At 36.6% G+C, this 14715-nt stretch overlaps 1 protein-coding gene across 2 annotated transcripts in view; it reads left to right on the top strand.

Annotated features, from left to right (window-relative positions):
- ano1b (anoctamin 1, calcium activated chloride channel b) overlaps positions 1 to 14715 on the top strand; it is a 44257-nt gene that overhangs the window by 8207 nt on the left and 21335 nt on the right. For both annotated transcript variants that reach the window (XM_008410942.1, XM_008410941.1), the window contains exons 3-8: positions 2686 to 2740; positions 2998 to 3046; positions 5213 to 5268; positions 5678 to 5719; positions 6497 to 6561; positions 9756 to 9890. In XM_008410942.1, the coding sequence (XP_008409164.1) occupies positions 2686 to 2740; positions 2998 to 3046; positions 5213 to 5268; positions 5678 to 5719; positions 6497 to 6561; positions 9756 to 9890 (402 nt within the window). The remainder of the gene's footprint in view (positions 1 to 2685; positions 2741 to 2997; positions 3047 to 5212; positions 5269 to 5677; positions 5720 to 6496; positions 6562 to 9755; positions 9891 to 14715) is intronic.

The raw sequence follows: 14715 nt of genomic DNA, 5'->3' as shown, positions 1-14715 counted from the left end.
GGATGGATGGATGGATGGATGGATGGATGGATGGATGGATGGATGGATGGATGGATGGATGGATGGATGGATGGATGGATGGATGGATGGATGGAAGATCACCTTACCTTTTGTTTCAGTGCTTTAGTAATATGTGGAAGTAGATCATTCTTCATAAAATGCAGCAGTACTGTGGGATGGAATTCAGATGTGGCAGAAATGGCTCCAGGCCCCATCGAAATGTCTTTTGAAATCCTTACATTTACCTTTATTTCAGTGTTCCTGATTTGTGCAGATTTTTCCACATTTTTAGTGTTTGTATTTGAGTTTTAGTTATGAAGAGCCACCTACTTGCAAGGACTAATATTTTCTAATTGAGCTCAAAACCTAGTAGTTTAGATGCATGTAATGGATCAATGTTTGACAGAGATATTTAAGGTGATTCTTTGACTGCCTGTAGGTAGTTGATTCCTGCTGCTGCTAGTCTGATGGGAGGAGTGGGGGAGGGGTACACTGTGGGACGGGAGCTTGGCTGTGAACCGCAGGTCCAAGACAGAACTTTGTGTAAATGGACAACGCATTGCATGAGGAAGTATTTAGGCACCACTACATGGTTGCCATGGACATTTGAGGATGTTTCAAATATGTTTTGATGAAGGAATGACACATCATGAACGTGGAATTATAACACGATATAAAGCTCAAACCAAAGCAATTGATGGTGATATACAGTACTCACCAAATAAGGGCTGTTTTTAAATAATCAGCCCTTTGTTTTTGAATTTTTTTGGTACTTTTTCTGTTGTTGTTGGACAGTGGTATTAGACCAGACTCTTTCTGCATTGAGTTTGTCTTGTGTCATCTATCCTGAATGAGTGGAGTGGTCAAAAATGAAAAGTAGTAAAGAGAAAAATGTTTCTCCCAAAAGGGAGGATGGACGGATGAAGATAGAAAATTCCTTGAAAAAAACAGGCCTTTATCTATGTATTTATTGTTTTTTTTGTCTTGTTGCAGAATCATGCCAGTAAACAGAAAACAGTTTGTTTATGAACTTCTAAAGTTTCAATCAGAAATAACTACACTGCTTGTTGCAGTTCCAGTCTCCATGTACGCATGTGTGCAATTCAGAGTTTATATGATGTTCATGCAGTGCATCTTTCTAACCTTTGCTCTGTTTCTACTGTCCAACTGTAGCAGTGACTGATTGGAAGACCATCTCCATGTAGCTCACCCTCCTCAGCAGAGTCTGGACTCAGTGACTTGTTACTCTCTTGACCAACCCAGAGCAGGAGTTCCTTTGTCACACAGATTTCTTCCACCATGGATTATCACATATGGATACATGCTGCTTTTTAAGATCTTAGTAGGACGAATTGTTGAGATGTAGACAGGAGACTGAATCAGTTCTTTTTTTAACTGAATGTTTAAATAGAAATTGTTTCTTCAAGTGGATTAATCATAGTCTGTATTTTTGTTTACTTTGTACTTATAATTTTCCATATTGTGATGCTGACAAACTACATACCATTTATGTGTTGTACTGTAATTTCTATTGGAAAATTCTGACAACTACATTTGTAGGTAATTTACTGTAAAGTTGATTTTTATAATAAAATGTCATAATGTATCACAGAGGTCTGCTGTGTTTTTCACTTGTAAAACTAGTTATTTTATGGTATATATGTTGATTTTATTGTAAGTTGTCAGAAACAGTTCACAGTTCTGAACTGTTAAAGTGACGGTTGTCAAAATATTACACTGTAATGCAGCACGGCCGTTTTTACTAATACAACCACAGCTTCTCGTATATTACCGTATTTTACTCAATACATTATTTTACCATATTTTTCTACCTACTCATTTTACCATATGTGGTAAAATCCTGACAACCACAGCTGCTGGTATATTACTGTAGAGAGTTTTTTTTTTTATTACATTATTGCCAACTGAATGCAACTAGTGGAAACTAGTATGTCCTCATCTTAAAAGGGACAGAGAAAAGTGTTTGTAATGAGTTTCTACAAGTTATRCTTCTCTGTAGCAGAAAGCTGATTTAATAACAGTGAAAACGTCAGTGGAAGGTTAACAGCTGGTCACACAGGTCCAACATACAGGTTTGCTTTTTAAACAAGGATAAGGATAAAAACGTTGGTAAGGTCAAAACTGCTTTATCAGTAGAGCAATGTGTGTGATACTATGCAATGTCACAATGGCAGAGGCGAATTTATACAATGAGGGTTATTATGGGATGGATCCTGACATCAGAGCCACACAGGCAATAAACACAAAGCACTGTGATCCCAAGGATAAAATGCTAAAGACAAAAACAGAAAAACATGTACAGAGCAGAGTTGGTGTCATTATTATGTAGGTGTTATTATGTTTTTTTGGGGGGGGGAGGTGTGAGTGGGGGGGGTGCAGATAAGTGTTGTCTTTAAGAAATACAGCTTCTGTACATTCAATGAAAGAAGAAAACAGTACAAAATAAGTTAAACATTAAAATCTGACTTTAGCAGATGAATTGTTGTCAGGTATCAGAACAAGTTTGAATATGTTTACTGCAAACTCTGCTGTTATACCACAGCCTGGAGTCAGTTATGCTATTTAAAAGATAAAAGTGGATATTTGTATTGTGTATTGTGGAAATGTGTGCATTATTTGCGCCAAAGACAAATTGATATTTTTTTCATGTTTCTATGTTAACAGGTTTGACCTCTCAGACAAAGATAGCTTCTTTGACAGCAAAACCAGGAGTTCCATTGTAAGTCCACAGCAACAATTCTGCACTTGACTGTTCTTCAAGAAACATGTTGTTTTACATATGAACTGTACAGTATGAAGCAGAAAGAGAGCATAAAATCATATTCTTTAATACACTTTGCAAAAATTCTGACAAAGGTTCTGGATACAATAAGTCCTTTACTGTTTTTACATTAAAACCCTGCAAGTTTTGTAATTGTATGTAAGTGTGTTACTGCTTTTAATGCTCTTCTTTTTTTAACTTTGACTCCATGTTAGGTATTTGAAATATTAAAAAGAACCAAATGCAAGGCTAAATACAGCATGGGTGAGTCCAAACCATTCTATTCAGCTTCAATATGCTCTTTTATCATGACCAACACTTTTTTTATGTTTTCTTTCATGCAACGATTTAATATAAACTGTTTATAAACTGTAAACTGCCCACAATCGCCCGCAGCAGTCGTATTATTTTATGCCAGAGTTTTTTGCAAACATAAAACAAAGAAAAGAAACAATAGAGCAATCATTCACAATACATTCAGAGTATAGTGGGGTTGCAGTACTTAAAAATTGTAAGAGTATCATACCTTCAACAAGTTTTTACTTAAGTTTAAGTAAAAAGTAAGTATTCAAGAAATTAATTTTGCATTAATTAAGCAAGTGTAAAAATGTATTTGGCAAAAAGTCTACTCAAGTACTCAGTAACCGATCATAACACTTGATTTAATGTTTTACATTTATGTCATTGGACTGAAAAAATATAAAGGTATGTGCAAATTGAGTATTTGGTATTTTAAAAACTAATGGTATTTTAAAAACTAATTTAAAAAAAATCTACACAACTGAGGGGTTAGTTTTGGAGGCTGGTTGCAGTCCAAATTTACCACAGGGGCAAGAGTGGTCAGGGTTTTTCATGGGGACACTTAAAAAAGAATGAAACAAAAAAATCAGGGCAATATTTTATCATTTGATATGTTAAGAGCCACTTGTATCTCCAGAGTTTCAAGCTGCAGACCCCTGATGCAGCAGATGTAAAGTGTAATCCCAATACGTCGATAGCTAAAAGTGCAACACCATAATTTAAATTCATTCTTAAAGTAAAATGGTGAAGATTAAACATTTCCCAGTGAATAATAACATAATAAATTGATTTAATATTATTTCTTGAATACCCTTGTTGACCCCTGAAACAGCAGGTCTGTATCTGCCGCATTTTCGGTTAGCATGATTTTTATTTATTCGTATAGCTTGAATAAAGAAGCTATACCTGACTATTGGATAACCTAATAGTCAGGTTATCCAAACTGGTAAACCACAATAATGAAATAATAGTGAAATAATATATTTATTTAATGATCACTGAACATATCAACACTCCAAAAAAAAGAGAAAAGAAAGAAACACACAGGAAGTCCTAACAATTTTTAATGTAGTGAAGTGAATGATTTATTTACTGTTTGCTATTAGTTTGATTTTTATTTAAATGGTTACTTATTATATTGGCTAATGCTGCTATATATTAAATAAAGTATCATCCAAACATTGTAAATAATCAAACCATAATTGTCCACTAAAAGCATAATAGGAAACTGAATAAATTTTRACAAAATGTTCTGTACCATGTTGGTCTCAGGAGATGACTGATGTTTGGGTCTTCAGGGTTCTGACATGTCTGCAGAGTTCCTCTCCTGATCTGTCTGAACATCACCAACACATTAAAAATGGCCTGTATTCATCCTCACAGACATACTCAGACAGAACGCAACATTTAATAGCAACCCTGGTGGCAACCCTATCCTATTTTAACTTAATTTGAAATGTGACAAATCACATTTTTCTGGTTTAGTTTACTAGCAACTAGTAAACTAAACGAGTTTACTGTATAATCATCATCAGACAGTATGATTACTGTCTGATCATAAAATCAAGAACTTAAAGAGAACCTGTCTGACATCTAAAGCTTCTCAAGATGTTAAATATTACCTCATCTGAATAAACTCAATAAAATCATAAACAATGTCATTGCATTATCTATCAATATAGAAAGTGTAACAAACCCATTTCTAAGGCTTTAGGAGTCCCAACAAATAGAGAGTGRGCCATTATTCACATATGGAGAAAACATGTGAACTTTACAACAGAACATCAATAACTCATCCAGGTGGTCACAAAATGACCCAGAACATTTTATTTTGCCTTTATGTTACCAGGCAAAATATTTAAGAACCAGTTGTCTTTTATGAATTTGACCTAGCCAAGAGGCAGCGCAACAGGCTTCACTTCCCATAGTTAAATTCAGAGTCGATGATTCAATAATAAGGAGACTGGGCAAAAATGCCCTTCATGGCAACAATTTAATGCTGAATGATTTCTTTTCTAATAAAAAAAAAGTCATATTTAGAGAGAGATTAGGGAAAAATGAAGGTAATACTGTAAATGTCTGGTTCTGTGTACCTTGAGATGGCTTTCTTCTTTGTTTTTTTCCTGACAGGGATCACCAGTCTCCTTGGTAGTGGGGTTTATTCAGCAGCCTATCCTCTTCATGATGTAAGCAATGCAAATATAGAAAAGCTTTTTATTTCAATTTCAAATCATAGGTTACAGTTATGGAAATTAGCACAAGTCCTTCAACATGGGTATTTTCTTAGAGGACAAAGCAGAAGCAAATATTTGTCTATAGATAATATTTGTTTATACTGTGATCCCAAATTACAGTGGATAAACTTAAACTCTTTATTTTAGAATGACTAACAGCTTGTTAGTAATGTGTATCCCAGTTATTCTTTTCTTCTTTGAATTTGTTTTAAAAAGCTAAGCTTTTTTAATCAATAAAAGACATCAGCTGTAGCAAAGAGACTTTACCAAAACGTTTTTAATTCAAATCCTGACAGCTGAGATGATTAAGTACTGCTTTGCTGCTTGAAGTCAGTGAACTAACTATGCCATGTTTTCTTAGGGAGCCATTGAGGAGGAGAGTGCAGAACCCAATGACAGAAAGGTAAGAATGTTACAATATCTTCAACATTAGATTACCGTAGGTTTTCAGAAGGGCATCAAATATCATGTGCTGCATAAAAACATCTCTATTGACCACTTAGCAGTGATAACCAAACATCATTTCTGCACAGCAGCAGTTAGAGAAGGCAGAGGAGTAACTAAGCATCTGACACAGAGCAAGAGAGGGAGACTTGGGCAGATCTGTAGAAAGAGAGAGCGAGAGGCTAATGCTCAGCCAACTACACCTAACAGGGCAGTATTATGTAACATTGACTTTTTTTTAGCTTTACTTTATTCCCTCATCAAAAACCTACATGGAATGTTGCCTTTCATGCATATTTGAGAAATCATTTCATCTCCCATGGCAACCATACAGCTGGGCAAAGCGTCTGGGTGACCCAAACGCCACTTCGAGAAGCAGCTCGTTGTGGGAGCTGCAGATTCCAGGCTTCGACTTCAAAGAGCAGCACTTTTATTTAGTCTAATTTGGCACAAAATTTTAGATAAACCAATTTACATAAGAAAGTGTTTATCGGATGGATCAAAATAAAAAAATGTGTCAACCACCTTTTCTCATAAAAACTAAAGTTCGAGTCTCCCACTGAATAAATTAGACTTAGTTGCTCAGGAGTCTGTAGTGGTTATTTTCTCCACAGATAATATAAAAACAATGAACCATAATGGAGAAGACAGTGATAAATTTGTGACAAAAAAACAATGAGAGAAAAGCCTGACAAATATTTTACAATAACAACTAATTCTTGTAATATCTCAACAGCTTTTGTACGAGGAGTGGGCAAACTACAGTGTCTTTTATAAGTACCAGCCCATTGGACTTGTTCGGTAAGCAAACATTTTGTTTTTCAGGTTTTTAGCTACCGCACTGGAATTGAATACAAACAAAGTCATTGGTCAAAGATATTTTAGATTATAAGGGTAAAGGAAACAACTCTAAAAAAAGAGGAAAGACGTATTTAAAATCAGTTGTTCACTTTATCTTTGTTGAACAGCATCTCTTCCATTTGGACCATCTGACAATGTAGAATAACATTTTTGCCACAAAACATATGTTATGTTTTATGGCAAACATAACATATGCTAGGTTTTTTTTTTAACAATTTCAGCTCATCAGTCAATGTGACACAAGTCAGCTTGAAACCATCCATGGGTTATTACTTTGTTTACTTCAATAGTTGAAGGGGCAGAATTATGTAAAATCCACTTTGAGCTTTACACTATGTTATGTTATTCCCTTATCAAAACATATCTGGAGTTTTTCCTCGATTCTTTTCATTCCTGTCAGGGAAATCCTTTCATCTGCCATGGCAACCATTCAGCTGTGCAAAACGCTTGGGCCAACCAGGCAGCACCTTCAACAATGAAGCTCCTCCTAGGAGCTGCAGTTTCAAAGCTTCCAAGCTTCTGTCTCACAGAACAGCCCCCTCTCTGCCCCTCCCCTACTCAGCTCCTTCAGACTAGCCAGCAGAAATTAGCAAACACCTGGTGAAACTGGACATTTGCTAAGGTCATTATAGGAACCACTTCTCAGTGCAACACTAGTAAAAATGTTATTTAAAGGGTTAAGAGAGGAGCCATGTTGAAATCTGAAGATATCGGTGGATAGATTCTCAGGGTCAGTTGCAGAACTTTTATCTTTCAACACTATTAGGACACATAGCATGTGACTGACATGTAGATCTAGATCTGTGGCTGTGCTGAGTGCGATGTGACGCTAACGAGGCAGTGAGCAGCGCTGTGCCCCATGCTGACTAACTGCATCTTAACACCTAAAATAAAATTATTTACGTTGAACTACCTACTGGCTTAAAGAAAATGTTTTTGCCAAACAATGCTTCTTAATTAGTAGTAGACCTAAAACGTTATTAGTGCACAGAGCAGTTGTAAAAAATAACATTTTTGATTTCCATGTGTTGTCCATCATTGTAAAGCTTATGTGGCGACACTAGGTGGAAACTGATTTGGTGAACTTTTAGCTTTAATAGGTTGCCCAACAACGCCACCCTGGGAATTTCACCCAGGGAATATTTCCTTTGGTTTAAGGCACACAGGTTCTGTTATGCATTTAATTTAAAACTTCTGAGACAGTTTCAAATGTATAAAAAAACCATTTAATTCTTTAAAAAAATATATTTTTAAAACCAGTTTCTTTTAAGAATGAAACAAAAGAAATCAAGAAAAATCAAAGAAAATAGAAGTGCAGTAGCTGAGGTTACCGGCCAGAGGGGGCGCTATAGGGTTGGCATCCGCCAAACACAGCAAATCAAAAAAAACCTTTAACACACCAGACACAGTGAGACAACCCAAACTCAAGAATCACAGCACGCAGAAGAGGAAGACACCGTCACCACACCAACACCAACACCAGACCTCAGCAACTGCAAAAACAACAAAAGAGAAGCAGTTAACCAATATAACAATCTTAAACCCAATAAGAAAAACAATATCAGCCCAACTAAATAAAGAACAAAAAGGGCCGTAAACAAAATGAGTAAAGAAATAGAAAAATCAACAATAGACAATGCAAATGAAAACATCAGGACCAGGCGTGGCCCGCTTGTCTCGCCACAGCAGGAGGTGAAATGGGCGCCGATGCTTCACCCCAAACCCGCTTCATGGAGGCGGATGATGCCGCCGCAGTCCAACTTTTAAACCGATTGTGTGAAAGTCCGGGAAACGAACTCAGAGCAAAGCAGAGTAGATCTGAGCAGAACAGAGCAGCAACGGCCCAACTGTGGGGGAACCTAGGAAAAATTTATTAGCCACCATTTTAAATAAAACTAACAAACTGGAGCTTAGATGAGCGTTAATTTCTTACCTGCCGATCCAAACACACTCGCAGAAGGAGGAAGAGAAGGAGCGCAGCGCAGCGCAGTGGCGCTTTACCACCAGAACATTAGCGCAACATGCACCAGCCAGCGATTTGTTACTTTCCGTTGCCAGAGTCCACAGGACGCGAACCACACAGTGGGAGAACAAAGACACATCCTGAATGAACTCCAGCTCCTTATAAACCACGCCCACCTTAACAACCGGAACTTCTCACCTGACAACCACCTGTGTGGAATTAGGTGTATTTCTATACCACTACACTTAGAATCCACACTTTCAAAATCTGTAAATAACTCAAAATACCCCGAGTAGAGTTGGTTATGGTTTTATTGTGGGTGGCAACATTTACAAAATAATGCCACCCTTCACATTAAGATGAACAAACACAATGAGTTAAGAGTCTAATGTTTTCAATTTAGGTTGTATATATTGACATGTCATTGTGATGGCAATTTAAATAAAAGTCCTTGAGGATTTTGTTACTTCTTTCTATTCCATCAGCATGTTGGAGAAAAGTCTGTCAGTGTTGTTTTCTTTGACTTTTGCTAGTTTTAAATTGTCTCTGTTTTGGAAACTGGAAGCTAATTACGACTGATTTTAAAACATCATCTTCCTGATTCCTGCAACATAAGTATTTTATAGCTGCACATTATAGATCCAACTACATTTTCATAAAATTATCACAGAATGTCATCATTATGTTTTTCTCTGATCTTTATTTTATACCATAAATCCTCATATTAAAAACAAATTCTAAAAGCAATTAGAGTTGCTTTCGAAACATCATAAATGATGATGTTGCTGAAATGTACTGTACAAATAAACTTGACTATTATTATGTTGAAATTTTCTTTCAAGATAAGTTTTTCCTGTAACATCAGATACAAAGCTTGACCTGGAGCGTTTCACTGCAGTGAAAGAATAAAAAGCACATTTGTTACCAACTCTAATTCCATTTGACTGGGTGGGGTTCAAAGTAAGCAGGAAAATCTAATAATTCACATATATTGGCTTTTTTGGTTGTTGTTATTGAAGTTTGATTACTATGGAAACAGAACATGGCCCAGTGAGGCTTGTGTTCAGCTGTTGTAATGCAACGCCCACTTTTAGATTTTTAATGAGCAAATACATAAATATGTAAAAAGTCACTAAATATACTGTAATTGTTTCTCCTTTCTGTCATGTAGGAAATATTTTGGTGAGAAGATTGGCCTTTACTTTGCCTGGTTGGGCCTGTATACCCAGATGCTTATTCCTGCATCACTAGTGGGGGTCATTGTGTTTCTCTATGGATGTGCAACAGTTGATGACAATATACCAAGGTAAGCTCAGACACACTCTAAATGTGTTGATAAAGAATTACACAATGAAGGGATATGTGTTAGAAGGTCACATATAGTATGGTATGGGAGACACTTTGATCATGAATGTGGTGGAAGGAAGTTGCTGCTGATGTCTTGAAAAATAACATTCRGAATGATGATTTCAAACCCTTTAATGACTTCCTCTTCATTAGAGCTGAGGCATGGCTGCCACCTGCCCTGYTGCTTTACCACCACCAAACTGGTTTAAGTGTCAAGTTAGTGCTAGTTGTTCGGAATCAATCTTTAGCTTGTGTAAATATTTATAATTGTAATTAATAATTCCTTATTAATGAAATTATTAATAAAGTTAGAGTTTCTATAGTTGAATGGAATGCTTATCCAAACGTGCAAGTCTCATGCCAGAATGAATTCACCTCTACCAGATGAGCAGATACTCCTCACACAGACATCAAAATGATCACACACACTTCATTCCAATTGGTCTGAGAATTTCTTAACAAAATAACTCAACATTATAGTAAAAATCAACACACTGTAAAACATTTGAGCTGCATTTAGTTGTATCTATATTATCTTCTACTCTTTAGTCAAATAAATGTACTAAGTGTTTGAAAAATGTGTGTTTGTGAAAGATAAACTTACAATAAGTTGTGTTAAAGTTTTTATTAATTTTTCACATCTTCAAAGAGTTTAATAAATTAGAGTTTTTAGGTTAGCGAAAGAAGAAAAAGACAGGAGTGGGAACTACTTCCCAGAGTGCTTAGCGGCATAATTKTGTATCTTGTGTTGCACCGTGAGTGAGATGGAAGTGTGTTATATTGATCTGACTCTTGTTCCTTGATGACAGTGTGTGAAGTTTGAGGATTCTGTCCTGTTTGTACTAAATGATTTGAGCAGAAATCATTGTGATGTTTAATAAAGTTCATTATCAAATCAGAAATTTTGTTCATGTAATTTGAAACAAGAATTTAAATTGCTTAAAGTAAAATAAGTATATTATTTTAATATTATAGTATTTTAACTTGATATTGAGTAAAAATAAAAGAAGTGTGTGCTGTCTAACAGGGCAGCTTTTTCTTGCATATTGTGAAATAATTGTTTGGTTTAAATTGCAACATTAAGTTAAAACTCACAATTTAAGATTAATGAGCTTAAAATAATGTTTACAGCTTGTCTCATGTTGTTAAATCAACTTCATGAACTTTAATTTCTGAGTTAAAACCATTACAATTGTCCTGTTGACCTAAGTAGCATTTTYAGGGCAGGAGGTGGGCTTTGGTTTTCAAATTAAACTACTGTTGGGGGCATAAGTTTGATTATATTAATTTTAGCAACAGTTAACCTTGGTGCATGTGAAATATTAGCTAGAGCATGAATATTTTGAGTAGATTTTAATTTAGGTAAATTTGGATAATGATTCAATTTAAAATAACGACGGATTTTCTTAACTTACATAAAATCACAAACGTACTAGGTCAAATTTTTTGGTGTTTTCTATGAGGAAATCTTGAGAAAAACTAAACTAGTGTTTGGAATATTATGGATTTGCTGGCTAATGATGATAGTAAGACATAATGCTTTTACAATTATAATCTAATTCATTAGGATATTTCTTTTAGTTATTAACAGCATGTTCTGATTGAGAATAGTCTAATTTGTAGCTTTATATTAACAGTACTAGTTAGTGTCTAACTCATATTAATTTGGATGAATGTTAGGTTTTTATAATCAAAACGATTAGGAAACTAATGTTTCAGTAATAAATATTTCAGGCCTATTGTAAAATAGTTTTTAAGAAGATAATTGTGTCAATTCTTACATCCAAAGTCACAACTGTGTTCTACCCGCTTGAAATCTCCATGTCAATTTAGGATTAAAGCAGGAAACAAGCAAGGTCTGGGTGAAAAATAAATCTCTTTCTGACAACTAGGGTCTTTGTTCAAATGCATAGAAAGGGAGGAACTGGGAGAAGACTCCAGRTGTAACTGGCATGAGAACATCCTGTTTTCAGAGTGACCTTTGCCCTCTCTTTATCTTTGGTTTTGAATAGGTCTCCCAWCCYATCCAAGTAATTTGAAACTGCTTAGAGGTTTAGAAGGAGAGAATATATACCTTCAATGCATATATTAAAATTAGGATTACACCTCTTAATAAAAATCTCCAGTTCACAGCAGCAAGCCGAATTGCTTTGTTTACAGCCGCACGAGCAATTCCCAATGGCGCCTTTGCATTTTCTCCTATTTTTGCATTTTGTTMATTTTTCTACTTTTCTCAGGTAATTAATGTCTGTTTTGTGGTTTGGACTTCTTGATGCTTTGGGTGTGAGGCTGATCTATTTTGTTTTTATGCATTTAATTGTCTGAATAAAACTCTAGATATGTCTGAAGTTGAATGGTGAATTGTTGTTCTCTGTGTGTTTTCCACTGCATACATGCGGAACTCTGGATTCGGGAGACTAGAGGAAAAACAACGAGCAAAGAAGTTAAACTTTTTATTCCTCTACTATCAACACCACCTTCAAATGTTTTACAGTGTACCTACTTTAATTTTCCAATTATGTGTAACTACTAAGCCAAAAAAAAAAAAGGATCAAATCAAAGAGTTAGCAAATTATGATTAAATCAAATGGAATACTGAAAAATAGCTTGAAGACTAACTGACTAATTAAGTCCATCCATCCATCCATTTTCTTCCGCTTATCCGGGGTCGGGTCGCGGGGGCAGCAGCTTCAGAAGGGAGGCCCAGACTTCCCTCTCCCCAGCCACGTCTTCCAGCTCCTCCGGGAGAATCCCAAGGCGTTCCCAGGCCAGCCGAGAGACATAATCCTTCCAGCGTGTCCTGGGTCTTCCCCGAGGCCTCCTCCCAGTGGGACGTGCCCGGAACACCTCACCAGGGAGGCGTCCAGGAGGCATCCTTACCAGATGCCCGAGCCACCTCAACTGGCTCCTCTCGACATGGAGGAGCAGCGGCTCTACTCTGAGTCCCTCCTGGATAACCGAGCTTCTCACCCTATCTCTAAGGGAGAGCCCAGCCACCCTGCGGAGGAAACTCATTTCGGCCGCTTGTACCCGTGATCTCGTTCTTTCGGTCATGACCCAAAGCTCATGACCATAGATGAGGGTGGGAACGTAGATCGACCGGTAAATCGAGAGCTTCGCTTTTTGGCTCAGCTCTCTCTTCACCACGACGGACCGGTACAGCGCCCGCTTCACAGTAGACGCTGCCCCAATCCGCCTGTCGATCTCCCGCTCCCTTCTTYCCTCATTCGTGAACAAGATCCCCAGATACTTAAACTCCTCCACTTGAGGCAGGACGACCCCCCTGACTAATTAAGTCTTCAATTAAATCATTATTAGCAATAATAGAATGTCTGAAAACAACAATGCAGAAAGTCACAATTCATCACAAACCAACATAACTCCAGCAGAGAGAAAGTCAAGGAAGAGGAAACAGGGCAAGGCGAGAGGGGCTGATGTCACATGGAGATGATGTCCAGACCAGGACAGAAACTGCTACTTTAGACAAAGAACCATAAAAAACCTGACCGTGTGGGCAGGCCTAGCTTTAAAGCTAGACAAATGAAAATGTGGCTTCTGGGCTCTTAACGGTATGACAACTAGATGACTGTGTGAGAGGAAAAGGAAAAGAGAGTGAGAGAAGAGAAGAGAAGGGAGAAGGAAAACCTGCTTCTGCATGTTATTCAAATGCTTTCTTGGATACCATCGTTCCAACACATGGCAACCTTCACAAGAGAAGATCGTCTGAATAGCACAGCATACAATCAACAACTCATAGCATTAAGCCAAAAGACAAAAAGACTGTGTCTGATTTAATTAAGATTTTACTAAGTTATCACAGCTTCAAAATTATAGTAAAAATGTCCCATCATTTTTACTATAGCTTGAAGATTATGTCCTGTTCACACTAAATGTGTGAACAGGACATAAGGGGAACGTAACTTTACTATGWGCTGGTCAGTCTCAAAGTACACTGAAGTGATGTGCAGGGGGTGGGGTTATAATATTTAGAATATTTGAAATGTAACAATTTCTACAATACAGAAGAAAGTTGCAAATTTTTCTTGCTGTCATGATCTTCTACTTCCATAGTTATAACAGTTACATGATCTCCTTTACTCCTGTACAAGACAGATTAGGGCTCACTGTCTTCTTTTCTTTTTCTTTCCAAGAAAACAAAGTAAATTTATTTTATGTAAGTAATTTTAATATAATCTTYCTCTCTCAGTAACAAAATCTACACCACAGAGGCTTTGTAGCCTCTTAGACCTTATGTGTGGCATCCTAATGAAATTACCAGATTTTTAGCTGCCAAATATCCAATCAGTAGTGAAGGACTGTTGAGCATAAAATAACCCATTTATGATGAGCTGCCATTTTCTCAGTGTGTCTTTACTAGCAGCCAATAAAAACATTATGTTTGAGTTAGCTGTTCATCTCCCTATTAACAACAAACCAAAATCATCAGATAGTTAGTGACCACCTCTGGTTTCCGATTTTCCCTAATCTCACCTTTACCACAGCTCTTTATTTCATAATATGAGTTGAGATGCACTGAGGAGCAGATGATTGACTCTTTTTTGTGTAAATTTAATGAAAGAGAATTAAAATCAGCAAAATTATTACTATTGTGACTGGACAGAGTTAGTGATGAGATAAAAAAAAGAAAAAAGTTTGACAAAAAGGTTTGATAAATCTGTCCTCCTCCATGCCTGCTCCTCATCATCTACAGGATGTAATGACTTGCTGCCAGGCCACTTTAGCAAACTAAGACATACATTACATGTGCTGTATACATATATATA

The sequence above is a fragment of the Poecilia reticulata genome, linkage group LG6 (genome assembly GCF_000633615.1).
Source record: "Poecilia reticulata strain Guanapo linkage group LG6, Guppy_female_1.0+MT, whole genome shotgun sequence".
NCBI lineage: Eukaryota > Metazoa > Chordata > Actinopteri > Cyprinodontiformes > Poeciliidae > Poecilia > Poecilia reticulata.
This window is presented reverse-complemented; position numbering and strand designations above follow the sequence as displayed.